The 17,079-nt window shown below is 36.2% G+C and overlaps 1 protein-coding gene and 1 pseudogene across 1 annotated transcript; one reads left to right on the top strand and one right to left on the bottom strand.

The window, feature by feature from the left end:
• Positions 1-1,586: 1,586 nt before the first annotated feature.
• LOC120190113 (polygalacturonase-like) lies at positions 1,587-2,982 on the bottom strand. The gene is made up of 2 exons (XM_039193243.1): positions 2,134-2,982; positions 1,587-2,043 (listed from the first exon to the last, which is right to left on the bottom strand). Exons 1-2 carry the CDS (start codon positions 2,240-2,242, stop codon positions 1,718-1,720), a joined length of 435 nt encoding a protein of 144 aa, XP_039049174.1. The 5' UTR covers positions 2,243-2,982; the 3' UTR covers positions 1,587-1,717.
• A 7,663-nt stretch (positions 2,983-10,645) lies between these two features.
• LOC120190269 lies at positions 10,646-16,645 on the top strand (annotated as a pseudogene).
• The last annotated feature ends 434 nt before the right edge of the window (positions 16,646-17,079 follow it).

Below are 17,079 nucleotides of genomic sequence, written 5' to 3'. Positions count from 1 at the left end.
GTGGGAAATCCAAGCCTTAAATACCCATTCCCAATAGTATTTCCAATACTATGTGGGATTGAGCATTGCAGACACATGGGAATCTTTTACACTATCGCAACACATTCTTTATTGTTTTAAACTAAGATCTTACAAATGGCTTGGGAATCTTTTACACTATCGCAACACATTCTTTATTGTTTCAAACTCCACGTGAATTTGGGATAGTTAAAATGTGAACTTATTTTGGATTTTTCACTATCGCAACACTTTTTCACTATCGCAACAACACGCTTTTCAAACTCTCGCAACACATTTTTCAAAATCGCGTTGTGAATCTGGATATTCGCGTTGCGAATTTGGAAACTGAGTTGAAAAATTAGAGTTCGCGTTGCGATTTTGTTGATCATTTTGACAAATCCAAACAAAGTTGGTTAAAATCGTATATTATAAGGCATTTTCGGTCACTGAGGTTATTTTCTCTATTAAAAATATATAAAAAATACATTATTGATAATTAAAAATTTTAAAAAATATATTTTTAAATGTAATATAAGATTTTTGTAGGTTCAAATTCGAGTTTGAGTTCGAGCTCAAGCCTCGAGATTCATTTGAGCTTCTAAATTTTTTTTTTGAGTTCGAGCCTTTTTTAGTTTGAGTCGAGTTTCAATACTATATTTCGAGTTCGAGCTGAACTTGATAATTTTTAGCTCGCAAGTTTTCGAGTTGAGCCTAATTTTAAATTTTTCGAGTTCGAGTAGAGCTTAGCAATACTCAAAATCGAGTCGGCTGGTTTACAACCCTACTTCAGAGTTCTGTCCGGGCCAGGGCTGCTAGAATTTCAATCCTTAACGACATGCTACTACTGCAATCGAATGCTTCATTGACCCAACAACACTCCCAAGTCCATTCGTCTTAAATATTCGATAAATCACGAATACTCCGACGTTATTATTTCTTATGCCGAAACAGCTCAAAGAAGGTGACATCTGACTGTAAAAAATAAACGGTAATCACTTCATTACTCATACATAAATTTACGTCTATGTTTTATTTTGATTGCATATTGTTAAAAAATTAAAGATAATATTGAGGTGTCTCTGTAATACAATTTAATTACGAGGGTTTTTTTTAAATGAGGCCCTATTCTTATAAAAAATATATTGAGGTGTCATCGAAAGATAATGACATATCATCATTGAATAAAAATATTACATCAGTAAATATATTTATATTTTAACGGCGAGTCGAAATAAAAATATAAGTTTAAATATGATTTTAAAAAATAATAGTTGAATATGTAAAATAAAATTCTGAAAAAAATTGGATGACTAAATATGTAGTTTATCCAAAAATAAAACATGTCTAAGGGAAAGGAAATTGAAGAGGGGCCGGGGACAAGGGTTGGTCTGTTTGAGTTAGAACTTACATGAGATCCAACTTGTTCTCTAAGCAAGTGGAAGAGATAAGATTTTATCAAAGATTTTGCTTTCTCCTTTTCGTGCACGTTATGATCCATAAAACAAATAATTGAGCCGATAGCGGACAGAATTGCAATCTCTTTCATTTGTTTGATTGATTGGATACCCGGAAAGGGCCCATAACACCAGAAAAAGAATAAACTGGCTTGGAATTCAGTCAAATATTAGGAAATCATCTGTAAGTAGAGCATTGAAACCGAGACAAAATGAATTTGGAATTCCTTTTTTTTTACAACTGGTTTAAGAGATCATCTGAATCAAACTGGAAGAGGAGAAATATGATGAAGTCTGAGATGTGAGCAGCGAGGTCGGTTGTGGCTACTATAAAAGAACGGACCACACTTGCATTTCCAACTCTCGGGTTCATAATTTGCATATTGCGGATCCACATGGATTCGCTTACTTGTAGTAGAAGGCACTTGAATGGCTTCACAAGGGGTGCATCCAAAACATTTGTGCTCACAGTTTGGAGGACTTGACCCTATCCCCACCTTATTCTCCCCTTCGCCATTTATGGCGCCACTTCTTTCCATGGAGATTTCTTTTGAGTTCAAGGGAACTTGTAAAGCCTCTGGTTTCTGGTCTGTGATTTGATAAAAAAATGATGACATGTTGATGATAAACTAATTAAGGTAAGTGGATAGACATAATCATTGCTTTTAGCTTAGCTAACCTGGTTGATGAGCACCAAAGCCGTCATTTGGTGCTAAAGGCCTGCTCGTTGCACAACTCCATCTTACTATTTGAAGAGCCAACAAGAAACAAAACAGCCTTCCCTCCATATCTTCAAAACACTCAAATGGTGGTGATGGGTATATAAAGTAGTTGGAAAAGCATGGAAAACAACAAAAAAATCCATTTCCCAATGTTTGAAAACCCTAACTCCTCCTTATCTTGTGCATCGGCATGCATGGATGGGGGAGATGAGATATTGCTTCACCAAAATATGATTCTGGTTTCTTGTCTTTCCCCTTTCTAGCCTATTGCAGTCTTGCTTCTCTTGACAAGCTAACATCTCTTTCACTTCACCTTCAAATCATTCCACTAATATAAATATTCTTTGAAGTGGTGGATTTGTCCCTGATAACAGCTCCGCCTCTTTGGGGTCTAAGAGACCTATAAATAAAAAGAAATATCAAGTTTTTGCCTAGATTGCAGTACCTTTTAACCTCTAGTTTCCATTTCCTATTAAGGGTATACGAAAATCCAGTGGCCGAGTCCCATTTATGCACATCAATGACTGAAACATTCAGTACTGCAGAGCAATCTTAAATGAGTTTGTTAAAAAAGAAAAACAACTTTTCTTCACAGGATGGTTGGTGGCCTTGATAAAATCTTGGACGTCCTTTTGCACAGCCATCCAAGATGGCCATTAAGATGATCTTCTGGTCCCTGGTTCTCTTCTTCAGATCTGCAGATGCGCACATTAATAGAGAGTGGTAAATCCTATTAGACAAACAGTGATACAGTACCACCATCTTATTTGTTTTTAAAGTCTTCCATTTTCTTTTAATGTGAAAAAAGCACACAGGGAGCTACCCCAGTATGCAAGCGAAAAGGTGATGATATTCATATACTATTATATATAATATTAAGCTCAGAGGTGATAGCTGTGAACTGAGCCAATAAGTTAGTCTTGATTGCACCACTCACTCGCTGTACTTTCGAACTCTTTTTTAGGCTTTTAGCTGATTTTCCCCACAATCAAAGGCTTTTTTAGGCTTTTAGCTGATTTCCCCCCATAATCAAAGGCTTTTTTTTTTCTCGAAAAATCATCGGTGATCGGTATATTTATCGATCTAACACCGGTTAGATTATATTTATTGATCTAACACCCGTAACAGTAAAGTGCGCTCCTTGTCCCGCGTTATATGCTGATTTGGCGCCACGTGAGGTATAGCGCGCTCCTTGTACCACTCTATACGCTGACATGGCTTACACGTGGGTATAGCACGGCCCTTAATCCGCGCTATAGTTATTTATCTGACACATGGGGTATAACGCAGTACAGGGGGCGCGCTATACCTTTAATTACCCCCCAATCCTCCTTATAAATACTCACATCCTCTATTACTTTCATCACACCATATTCTCTCAAATTCTCTCAAATATTCTCTCTATTTAAGGTATATTTTATAATATTTTTAATATTATGTTTTTAATTTATTTAAGCATTTTACTTTATTTAATATTTTACTAATATAATTTTTTTGCAGATATATAATGGAAGACGGTCTACTTCGCTTGGATGAAAATCATATATCTCGACACATTACTGATATGGTAACATTTTAACGTTTTAATTTAATTTAAATTATTTGTAATAATTTGTTGATTTATTTAATGCATGATTATTAGATTAAGAATTAATTTGTATAATTATTTAATTTTAGGAGAAGGACCGTGTATTAGATCCTATTATTAGGAATCTTAAGTTAGTGATACCTAGCCGTGTCTTGCCGTATTTAGTAAAGGCTGGATTTGGTTACATAGGTAGATATCAGAGTCACTGTAAGATAGAACCAGACCTTATTTCTGTTTTAGTAGAGCGGTGAAGGCCGGAGACCCACACATTCCATCTTCCGTGCGGAGAGTGCACGATTACACTTGAGGATGTTGCTATGCACCTAGGGCTTCCGGTGGATGGAGATGTGATAGCAGGGATCTCGCAGGGTTCCTGGACTACTTCGTGCCGAGATAATCTAGGACGTGTCCCGGAAAGTTTTATCGGAGGTAGGATACCGTTAAATTGGTTAGATGCCAATTTTTGGGAGTTGAGCTCAGACGCCTCTGAGGATGGAGTTAAGATGTATGCACGGGCATGCATACTGCAGTTGATAGGAGGGTTGTTGATGCCAGACAAATCGTGCAACCTAGTTCACTGCATGTGGTTGCGACATCTTAGCGACTTTCGTCTGGCTGGATCATTCAGTTGGGACTCGGCAGTTTTGGCTTTGTTGTACAGGGAGATGTGTGGAGCCACTGACTACAGGCGTAATGCTATCAGCGGATGTCTCCTGCTGCTGCAGTCTTGGGCATGGTATCGATTGCCCTTTTTATGTCCCGTTGTGAAGAACTCATTCGTATTTCCACTACTTCTGAGGTAATTATAAAACTGATTTTGTTTATTAATAATTTTATACAGCGTATAATAATTTTTTTCCTTGAATAGGTGGTCTACTGATAGGAAAAATCATCAGGAGCTACCTGATGATTTAGAAAAAATTAGGGTGCTAATCGATCAGAAGGTTGGCACACAAGTATGAATTTTATTGTTTAAAAATCGATTTTAGATTATAGTTATATAATTAGATTATTATTTTGATAAAAAAATTATATAATATTTGTTTTAGTTTGAATGGGTGCCATTTTGTACTAATGATGTGAGGGCGGTGATCTCACCTGAGTTGAGGGGCCCATCAGATGTTTGGATGGCGATGGTCCCTCTGATCTGTTATACGACCGTCGAGTGGCACTCTACTGATCGCGTGCTCCGGCAGTTTGGTTGTTTTCAACCAATTCCGGAAGTACCTCGCAATATGGACGAGTTGCATAGCTTAGATAGACGCGGCAAGACAGATACAGATTGGCTGGTTAGGCATCATGAGTGGGTCGTGTTGTGGGATGATCGATATCGGCGCCTTCCCCGTAGAGAGCCCATTTTACTTGACCTCTTGAGTGTTGCTGACGGTTATTAGGAGTGGTTCAACAGTAACGAGAAACCGTTTCTACTTCCCGAGGATGCACGAGGGCAGACCTTTCTGCGACGTCGATAGAGATGTTCACCGACACAACACCATCGTCCCCCGACTCGTGGATGGAGAGCAGGTGCTTCCGGTTCATCCTCAGATGCACCAGCAGGACCTTCACAACAGCTATTTATGATGCAGCAACCATATATGATGTCGCAGCCATATATGATGCTGCCGTCTTTCCATTACCAGATGTCGCCACCGTCGCCTTCACCTGGTTTTATGACCTCGCCGCCGCCGCCGTCATAGATGACCCCTCCTGGAGGCTATTATGAGTTTATGTTTGTATATCCGACTTAGGGTTCATATACTAGATATCTAGCGGGTTCAGCCTCATCACCCATGACCGCAAGACAGACACCTCCTGTACAGTTTTCACACTTAGTGATGTTTGGGTTTTATGAGTTTTCCCAGTTTTCGCAGGCCGGTGGGATAGCCAGTCATACACCTTCATGGTCCTTATTCTATGGAGGTGCTTCATCGTCATCAGCTCCTCATCAACCTAATGTACCTGCTCAGGACGAAGACGACGACGACGATGGTGATGATGATGATAATGAGGAGTCAGAACCAGTGATACGAAGAAATCCTCCTCGAGACCGACAACCACCGCCCTACGGAACACATTCGGGTCGCAGGCATCGATAGATTTTTTTATTATATTTGTATTTACTTTATTTTGTTACATTGTAATTTTTTATTATTTCTCATTTAATACTTACTCTATTTTGTTAAATTTGTTGGACTTTTTTTTAATGTATTTCAGTTAATTTTGTTTATTACCATTTAATATCAGTTATTGTAATTTGGTTATCATTTACCATTTAATTCTTATTGTAAGTTTGTTTTATTTAAAATTATATTGAAATACCAAATTTTATTAGTTTGATAAAATTTAATGATTGTGTTCATTTTTTTAATCTTTATCAGCGATTATCGAATGACATTAACTTGAAGTAAATACAAATTAAAGTACAAGAATTATTATTTGATAAACAAATACATTATTTCCTCATCAATTGTTACTTGATGACAACAAAAGTGGACATGTTTTTCTAGTGTGTCATGGGTTTCTACAATGCCCACATCTTCTGTCTTGTCTAGATCTTTCTCGAATATCCATATCGCAATGAATTCGATTGGATTTTGGACGACCACGCTCCCTCAATAAACTCAGATTTGGTACAATCGGAAGCCAATCTTGAACATCATCAGGGTATTTGTCATTACATATGGGGAGAAACTCAAATTCGTATACCTTAAAAATTCAGATAGTAGGTATATGGGATCCACAAAATGGTTATAGTCTTAACGTGTATGCGAGCAAGTTGCTATCACATAAGAGCATGTATACTTCAGAGCTTGAAAAAACCCGCAGTCGCACGTTCTGTCCCTTAGATTTACTCTTAACGACACATCTTCAATCCCTTGAAGAGGTCGCGGTAACTCTGTGACACGAAACATTTCATGCCTTCTAGAGAAGCTTGTTACAGACATTCCATTTGATGCAATAATTTTTTTCTGTATATCTTCAACTAATTTAGGGTTATAGACATGACCGCCTTGCATTCAGGTTTGAGCTTGTCCCCCGAGCTTCGCAAAAAGTGCCCCCAAATAAAAATATGTAGTTTTTACCAAAGCCACTACAGGTAAGTGATGTGCACCCTTTAAGGTTGAATTAATTACCTCAGCCAAGTTGGTCGTCATGTGTCCATATCGATATCCACCATCATATGCGTTCGTCCACATTTCTTTATCAATGAGGCTGATGTAATCGTATCCATCCTCGTTCTTTGCCTGCAAATCTTGAAGCATTGATTCAAACGTTCGAGGAAGTAGTTCGTAACATGATCAAAAAATGTATAACTTACTAACTTGTTTTCTTTGCAAAATTAAAACAATTGAAAGAAAATAAACTACATCAGTTTCACTTACCCATGCGCACAATTAATTGACACTCATCATTCTTCTTGTACCTTCCATGATAGTTCACAGCAATGTGTCGGAGACAATACCTATGTTGGACAAAGGGTGGTTGCCACATTGGACCCAAAGACTCCATTGTTGTTTTGATCCCAGCTCCGCGATCTGAAATGACACAAATGTTTTCCCTCGTGATAACATGTGCACGTAAATTTCGGAGGAAAAAAGCCCAAGAATATGATCTTCTTCTTCGATAAGAGCAAAAGGAACTGGAAGAATGTTGCGATTGCCATCTTGGACAACTACCAATAATAAAACTTGATTGTATTTTCCATACAAGAAAGTCCCGTTGATCTGGACCACAGGCTTGCAGTATTTGGCAGCATTAACGCACTGTGGGTAACTCCAAAAAAGCCGGTAGAATTGGCTTCGATCGCGAAGAACTCGATCATTATGGTATGCATAGGAGGTTTCGAAGTCAACAATTGTCCCAGGATTCAACGTCCGCACCAGCCTAAACCAACCTGGAAGTTCGTTGTAAGATACATCCTATTCGCCATGAAGTTTGACAATGGCATTTTGTTTTGCCAACCAAGCTTTTTTATAGGAGACAGTGTACCCATACTAGTATTGTATAGCTGAAATCAACACTGCAACAGCTATATGAGAGCTTGTTTTTACTATGGGCATGATGGCTTGGCATATCATTTCAGAGTCTAAGTTGGGATGATCTTGGTTGACCCCTTCAGCACTACATGTGTGAGGACCGTTGTATACTGTTAGTTTCCATATGTTGTTTTTCCTCTTCATTTTCAATACGCGAACCATCCAATTGCATACGTTTTCGCGTCGGGCACAATAATATACATATTTTTCGGTCGTCGATCGATTGACTCTGGACTGAACAGAATTACGTATATTGTAATTTTTTATAGCCATAACCGCTTCTTCTTTACTTTAAAACTCCACGCCTAAATATAATTCACTATTATTTATTGATGAGTAATATCCATAGTCACCGAGATGAGGCATATCCGCAAATTCTGGCCCGTACATTGCACCATAATCAGCTTCATACATGTGTGCAGGAGGGTCAGTTTGTGCCACATTTCCTGGAACTTCATCATCATCGGAGTTGAATTGCGGTGATTCTGGGTGAATGAATAGTCCAATCTCAGCACCATCCGCACCAGGCTCACAAAGCGGTTCTTCTGGTGGAGATTATGTTTCCTCCATGCTCTCCACATTTAGGTCGAAGAACCTACTACTTGCACGCCTTCCCCTTGAACTGGAAGGCATATCGACATTGAGATCGAAAAAGCTCGCAGTCGAATGCCTCCCCCTAGAGCTTGAAGCTATCGTGTCAAATGGAAACTGCACAGATGGTTGCGTCGATGGCATCTCCATATGGTCAAAGAAATTTACAGATGAATGCCTTCCCCTTGAACTGGAAGCGATGTTGCCATACGGATTGTTCGTGGACCCACCTCGGTACATCTCGTAAGGAGTTGCGGATGAATGTCTCCCCATTATGGCATTAAAATCATTACACATTATTGTAGTCGAGCTGTCAACTTGATCAACTTGTTCAGCCAGCCCATAGTGGGAGCTTAATAATTAACCCCGAACAGCACGCACTTGAACAAAATGTGCATACATCTCAATAGCGGCGTCTGAATAATTACTTTGAGCTTCAACCATCATTTGAACATCATCATTGTTCGAAAGTTCGAACGATGTATAAGTTAATGACAACAATGATGTTGGAAATCTGTACTGCAATGACGACATTCTTCTACTACTTCCAACATGAATCTTCCTCGAAATCTTCGTTATCAGCTCCTCAAGCGTTATGTTTCTCTTGAATGATATTTTAACACGCTCATTTGATACGAAAACAATGTCGGTTCATCTTCTCGAATTTCACCATCATAATAAACAATAGCTGAAAGTCGCGTCATTCTTTGAGTTTAAAAGTGCGGCAATATTATATCTGCAAAAAAATAACTGAAACAAACCTGATTAAATAAATTATATACGAACGAAAATATAACACAATAATTTTTTACACATCAACGTAAATAATTTAAATAATATAATTTTATATTATTACTTGTACCGCAAAACTATTTTGACGTATGCTCTTGCTTTTCAATTTTACAAACAAAAATTAATTGAAAATAATTAGTATAATATTTTTCAAATAATCATAATAAACAATAAGTATATAAAAAATTTATAACAAAATTTAACGAAAAAATCGCACGAACTTCTAAATCAATATGAGAAAATTACCAGAATTATTACTCGTTTGACGGAATTGTTGTATTAATTTATAAGTCGAGATGAGAGATGTGAGGAGATGTATAACTTAACCGGGAGGGAAGGGTATTTTATAACCATATAAGGTGCGGTACCTGCACCGCGCTATATGTAATTATTCAGATAAAAGGTATAACACGGACCAGGGTCCGCGCTAAATATAATTCATACCCAGGTATAGCGCTGAGCAGGGGCAGCGCTATACCCCTACGTGGCGTATAGCGCGGATCAGGGGGCGCGCTATACCCACGTGTAAGTCATGTCAGCATATAGCGCGGTACAGGGGGCACGCTATACCCCACGTGGCGCCAAATCAGCATATAACGCAGGACAGGGAACGCGCTTTACTGCTACGAGTGTTAGATCGGGAAATATAATCTGACCGATGTAAGATTGATAAATATACCGATCACCGATAATTTTTCGAGAAAAACACCGACTTTTTGGGGGAAGGGAAATTTAGAAACACAAGTCAAAATTATCTTTCACAATCAAGGTAAGCACTGTGAAACAACAAAGGTTTGATTTTTTAATGTAATTTTCAGTGGATTGGTGTCTGGGTATAGTGACATGATCTTTAAATGTACTGCAAAATCCACTGTCCGTAACTTTCTTTCTTTCTATATATACAAAAGTAAGATAGTACTCCAAAAAAGGGAGTAAGAGAGAGCATTGTTGATTTCTCAACTATCACTCTTAAGTATAAAGACAGGTTTATACTCTTTTATGTTTTAAGAGAGACTCACACCCTCCAGTATTAAACACCACTTTGTTCATGCAAAACGCTGACTCATGTTGAGTTATGTCCAAGAAAACTTTACTAAGACTATGACTGTTTGTATTACTCCTACTTTATCTGCTGCTAATTGCAAAAAGTAAACATGTTCAGTTCAGACAGTAGGCTGAGAATAATTTTTACCTCATCAGCTTGATGATACGTTTGTAACCTAATTGTGTTTGATAATAAACAAGTCAATTTTTTCTTCTAAAAACCATGAACATATTAATCAATTAAAATTAAAATGTGTTGTGGTAACATGGCATAAACTGATAGGGTTTATATCTGAATATTTTTTTTCATATTTTTTTGCAAGCTTTTTTTCATATTTTTTGCAAGCCAACGTATAGGGTTTACCTCTGAATATCTATAGATATATCGAAATTAGAAGTTAAAAAATTGCACTCTCTCTTTCTCTGTCACTCTCTCCCCCCTTCTCGGGTCTGCTTTTAGGGGGGAAAGAATTAAACAATTCTTCAACACTGATTTCGACCTACCATTGGCTGTAAAGATGGGGCACCATTCTTGTTTCAACAAGTAGAAGGTGAAGAGAGGGCAATGGTCGCCTGAGGAAGACGAGAACTTATTAACTACGTTGCAACTTATGCCCATGGTTGCTGGAGCTTTGTCTCTAGACTTGCTGGTATGGTTTTCTTCCCATCTCAATTCCTTTTAGAAACCCTTTCTTTTTTATCGCCTGCAATAACCAACTACATTACTTTTGATTCCTTTTCCTTGTTGATTGCTCCTTTCCGGGTTTGTTTCATGATACATGCCTTTAAAGATGTGGAAAGAGCTGCAGGTTAAGATGGATAAATTACCTTAGACCTGATTTGAAACGTGGGAGTTTCTCTCCACAAGAAGCATCTCTCGTCGTTGAACTCCATAGTATTCTAGGAAACATGTATCTTCAACTATATATGCACACTAATTTTGACTGTATGAAGTGGTTACTATCATCATAGTAATCATCAATGTTTTTCCATTTCATTTTTTGTACTGATGGGCACATATAGCGAAACATTTGTCGGGCAGAACATATAATGAGGAGAAGAACTTTTGGAATTCAAGTATCAAGAAAAGATTTTTCTCTTATGATGTTCCAGCTTTAGCCTCTTTGGTTTATGTTCACAATTCCAAACTCCCAGATAAAGCAGCTGATTTCGTCTCTACAAATGTAAATGTAGCACCCCCAACCCGTATCCAACCCGGATCTGAGTCTGAGGTGTCACATTGACTTTTCAAAACATTTACTTGTATAAAATAGTGAGTAATTTAAAATTTTTATAACATATAACTTATTCAAAACGTTTACATAACTATTCAGAGCTTATACACTATATTCTTTTGAATACATGCCAGCTAGAACTTTATATATTAAAATACATATTATTCACCTTTATTCTGATCTGACATTCGGTAAGGAGAACTGACCTGTCTTGCTTCACATTGCTCTTTACTTTTCTCACTTCTGTAACCTACGCATGAAACAATCACACGCTAAGTCTATGACTTAGTGAGGTATTACATTTATAAAAGAACTCTAATTATTTAAACATGTAGAAACACATTATCCCATGATGTCATACCAAAACAATTTAACATTACATACAATGTAATAAACACATCATATCATATATCATATAATACAATTCATATCACAAAAGCATATACTTTACATGTAATATATATATTTATTGTTATCTCTTTGTTGGCCCATGTACATCTGTGAGAACTGTAGATATGTGAGTCTATTGAGGTTGTGCACTATGCTGTCACCATAACTCGTATGAGGTCCCACTAGGGGCTATGAAATTTGTCCCGAATGACCACTATTAAATATCCTGAAAGATCACTGTATGTACCGAAAGACCGCGTAGACCCTCGACTCTTCGCATGCCAATTATACCTATAGCTCTCGTATCATATAACATGGGCATTTTCACTTGTATCATTCCACATATACACTTTCATATCACATGTCATATAAGCTTATTTCATATCACATGTAGTCACATAGCTTCTTTTCATATTCTCATAGGATCACATAGCTCATACTTTTTATATCATTACATACAAAAGCATGTTAACACATATAATCATGCAACATATACAATAACATTTCACCACATCGACTCATGCACACATATGAACCATATCAAAAACATACTTCTATCTATGAATTCATGCATTTTACTATTGGAAATAGACTTGTCGCAAGTCTTATTTCCCATTAAACATCATATACTAAATAATGTGTTCATCATATACAAAAGTAAGATAGTACTCCAAAAAAGGGAGTAAGAGAGAGCATTGTTGATTTCTCAACTATCACTCTTAAGTATAAAGACAGGTTTATACTCTTTTATGTTTTAAGAGAGACTCACACCCTCCAGTATTAAACACCACTTTGTTCATGCAAAACACCGACTCATGTTGAGTTATGTCTAAGAAAACTTTACTAAGACTATGACTGTTTGTATTACTCCTACTTTATCTGCTGCTAATTGCAAAAAGTAAACATGTTCAGAGTTCAGACAGTAGGCTGAGAATAATTTTTACCTCATCAGCTTGAGTGATACGTTTGTAACCTAATTGTGTGTTTGATAATAAACAAGTCAATTTTTTCTTCTAAAAACCATGAACATATTAATCAATTAAAATTAAAATGTGTTGTAGTAACATGGCATAAACTGATAGGGTTTACCTCTGAATATTTTTTTTCATATTTTTTTGCAAGCTTTTTTCATATTTTTTGCAAGATTTTTTCATATTTTTTGTAAGCCAGCGTATAGGGTTTACCTCTGAATATCTATAGATATATCGAAATTAGAAGTTAAAAAATTGCACTCTCTCTTTCTCTGTCACTCTCTCCCCCCTTCTCGGGTCTGCTTTTGGGGGGGAAAGAATTAAACAATTCTTCAGCAGTGATTCCGACCTACCATTGGCTGTAAAGATGGGGCACCATTCTTGTTTCAACAAGTAGAAGGTGAAGAGAGGGCAATGGTCGCCCGAGGAAGACGAGAACTTATTAACTACGTTGCAACTTATGCCCATGGTTGCTGGAGCTTTGTCTCTAGACTTGCTGGTATGGTTTTCTTCCCATCTCAGTTCCTTTTAGAAACCCTTTCTTTTTTGTCGCCTGCAACAACCAACTACATTACTTTTGATTCATTTTCCTTGTTGATTGCTCCTTTCCGGGTTTGTTTCATGATACATGCCTTCAAAGATGTGGAAAGAGCTACAGGTTAAGATGGATAAATTACCTCATACCTGATTTGAAACATGGGAGTTTCTCTCCACAAGAAACATCTCTCGTCGTTGAACTCCATAGTATTCTAGGAAACATGTATCTTCAACTATATATGCACACTAATTTTGACTGTATGAAGTGGTTACTATCATCATAGTAATCATCAATGTTTTTCCATTTCATTTTTTGTACTGATGGGCACAAATAGCGAAACATTTGTCGGGCAGAACAGATAATGAGGTGAAGAACTTTTGGAATTCAAGTATCAAGAAAAGATTTTTCTCTTATGATGTTCCAGCTTTAGCCTCTCTGGTTTATGTTCACAATTCCAAACTCCCAGATAAAGCAGCTGATTTCGTCTCTACAAATGTAAATGTAGCACCCCCAACACGTATCCGACCCGGATCCGAGTCTGAGGTGTCACATTGACTTTTCAAAACATTTACTTGTATAAAATAGTGAGTAATTTAAAATTTTTATAACATATAACTTATTCAAAACGTTTACATAACTATTCAGAGCTTATACACTATATTCTTTTGAATACATGCCAACTAGAACTTTATATATTAAAATACATATTATTCACCTTTATTATGATCTGACATTCGGTAAGGAGAACTGACTTGTCTTGCTTCACATTGCTCTTTACTCTTCTCACTTCTGTAACCTACGCGTGAAACAATCACACGCTAAGTCTATGACTTAGTGAGGTATTACATTTATAAAAGAACTCTAATTATTTAAACATGCAGAAACATATTATCCCATGATGTCATACCAAAACAATTTAACATTACATACAATGTAATAAACACATCATATCATATATCATATAATACAATTCATATCACAAAAGCATATACTTTACATGTAATATATATATTTATTGTTATCTCTTTGTTGGCCCATGTACATCTGTGAGAACTGTAGATATGTGAGTCTATTGAGGTTGTGCACTATGTTGTCACCACAACTCGTATGAGGTCCCACTAGGGGCTATGAAATTTGTCCCGAATGACCACTATTAAATATCATGAAAGATCATTGTATGTACCGAAGGACCGCGTAGACCCTCGACTCTTCGCATGCCAATTATACCTATAGCTCTCGTATCATATAACATGGGTATTTTCACTTGTATCATTCCACATATACACTTTCATATCACATGTCATATAAGCTCATAGCTTCTTTCACATATACATGTAATCACATAGCTTCTTTTCATATTCTCATAGGATCACATAGCTCATACTTTTTATATCATTACATACAAAAGCATGTTAACACATATAATCATGCAACATATACAATAACATTTCACCACATCGACTCATGCACACATATGAACCATATCAAAAACATACTTCTATCTATGAATTCATGCATTTTACTATTGAAAATAGACTTGTCGCAAGTCTTATTTCCCATTAAACATCATATATTAAATAATGTGTTCACCTTGGCCTCACTACGTTCCAATCCACTTTTATGATTTCCTCTCTTTCGATCGAATATTAACTTGATAATCGTTCCTGAACTTGTTCGTGCTCGATATCTATATAATCATACATTGATACATATCAGTATCCAATTGATGTATTCTAATCTGTCATTTCTTAGACCAAAAGAAAGTTATAATTCTATTTTCCCCTTGAAGTGCATCGGTACATTCTACAGTGTATTGATGGATTCTTTAACATGTGCATCGATGCACTATCCATGCATCGATACACAATTCACCTTCAATGTTCTAATCTTAAGGTGGTGCATCGATGCACTCCTTATGCATTGATGCACTAATTGCATTCGATGTTCATTTATTTGAGAGTGGATCGACACACATTGAAGATGCATAGATGCACACAACTCATAAATTACATTTTGAGCCCAAAAATTCTTACTTTGTCCTCAAATTCTACTTATTAACCCCTCCTTATACCTTAAAACTTATCTATACATATGTAAACCTTCTTATAACACTATAGTACTTCACCATCTCTCATAATTCACCATAATTCTTGAATCAAAGAATTTCATCAAATTTTCCATGTGTTCTTAATTAAATTCTATCACCTCTAACTTCTTAATTAACCCTTTGACAAGTCAAATTTAACCTTAAATTCTAATTATGAACTTTATTCCAAGATTTCAATTTGAAACCTCTTATTTTCAATCTCTCATAACTTGATAATCTTTGAGTTTTAATCCATCCTAAGCTTTCCTTAATCTTTTCCATCACTCTAAGAATCAAAACCAACTTTAAAACAAAAGAATTAATCAACTTGGAACCAACTTACCTTTGCTATGGAGCTTACGAGAAGAGAAGAAAAATAAGAAGGTTGAACCAAAGTCTCCAGACTTTTCTATTTTCTATTTTCTTTCCTCCATTTCCACATATCATTTCCTATATAAAGGAGAAATAAAAAAATTTCTTATGAAATTACTATTATGCCCTTCAAAATTTCCACAATTACCATTTAATATAATACTAAAATTTTTCTATTTAAGTCCTTGAACTTTTAACTTGTTTCAAAATTGAGCACAAAGTTTCCAAAAATTCCATTTTAGTCACTAACCACAATTTTGGAATATTACAGTAAACCCTAATAATCTTATCCTTAGTGATCAACGACACCACCTCTATCTTTCCCCATCAGTGCTGCAGAGTTTTTCTCATGGTGCAGATTTCAAGCCAAACTCAAGTAATGACAACGTTGACTTGATTCACCATCATTTCCCATTAACCCCATTGCTCCCAACCCTTTCAAATACAGCTTTCTTCGACCCTTCATGGCCATTAGTTGCACCCCCAACATGTTCTGGATCATCAGCAAGATAAAAAAAAATCACCTCCCAAATTTGAGCAACGATGTAGTTCAAGATGAAAAACTTGTAAACCCGACCTCTGGCGAAAATGCTTACGAGTAAGGTCCATTAATGACAACCCAAACTCTGTGAAATCCTTCAAGGAAACCTCTGCAACATGCCGCTGTCCGTTTCATTAGAAAACATTGACCAGATGGAGTTCATTGATACCATCATCACATCAATGTCATTATCATCATCTTTATCCAGCGGGCAATATATCACAAATCCTACTCTTCCATCAAGCAGTTGGGACCTTAGGGATGACGGATTCACGCTGTTATAATGTAGGGGAGGAGAATATTAAAACCTAAAGATTACTATATATTTCCGACATCCAGCAAAGATAATGATATATAGATGGTGTTCCATAAACAAATCCAGGTTCTTAATCTCACATGTTACTAGTTCACAATATATTTAGTTTCTCTACTTCACCTCTCTATATTTGTATCCTTCCCTTTCATGTGTTTGTGTATATATATATAAGTATTCACTAAGTCTTATTAAAATTGATAGTTATTTATTTTTAGTGATTATTGTTTTATTTTATGATCATTATTATTTTAAATACTTTAAAAAATTAAATTTTATAAAATATATATTTAAAAATTTGACTCTAAATTTTTAAAATATATTTCCTTAAATTTTTATCAATAAGAAATTTTAAATACTAAAAATCAAACCACTGTATATCTCTCTTAACAATGTATTCATATT

Source organism: Hibiscus syriacus, unplaced genomic scaffold (genome assembly GCF_006381635.1).
Source record: "Hibiscus syriacus cultivar Baekdansim isolate YM2019G1 unplaced genomic scaffold, ASM638163v2 tig00116962_pilon, whole genome shotgun sequence".
NCBI lineage: Eukaryota > Viridiplantae > Streptophyta > Magnoliopsida > Malvales > Malvaceae > Hibiscus > Hibiscus syriacus.
The sequence above is the reverse complement of the archived record's forward strand: the minus strand, read 5'-3'. Positions and strand labels throughout refer to the sequence as shown.

What these genes read in the sequence shown, in the direction of transcription:
- LOC120190113 (XM_039193243.1), bottom strand. Translation starts at nt 2,242, where the DNA reads ATGGAGGGAAGGCTGTTTTGTTTCTTGTTGGCTCTTCAAATAGTAAGA. An exon ending in CTTTGGTGCTCATCAACCAG is followed by an intron (nt 2,044 to 2,133) that starts GTTAGCTAAGCT and finishes ATCAAATCACAG; the next exon opens with ACCAGAAACCAGAGGCTTTA.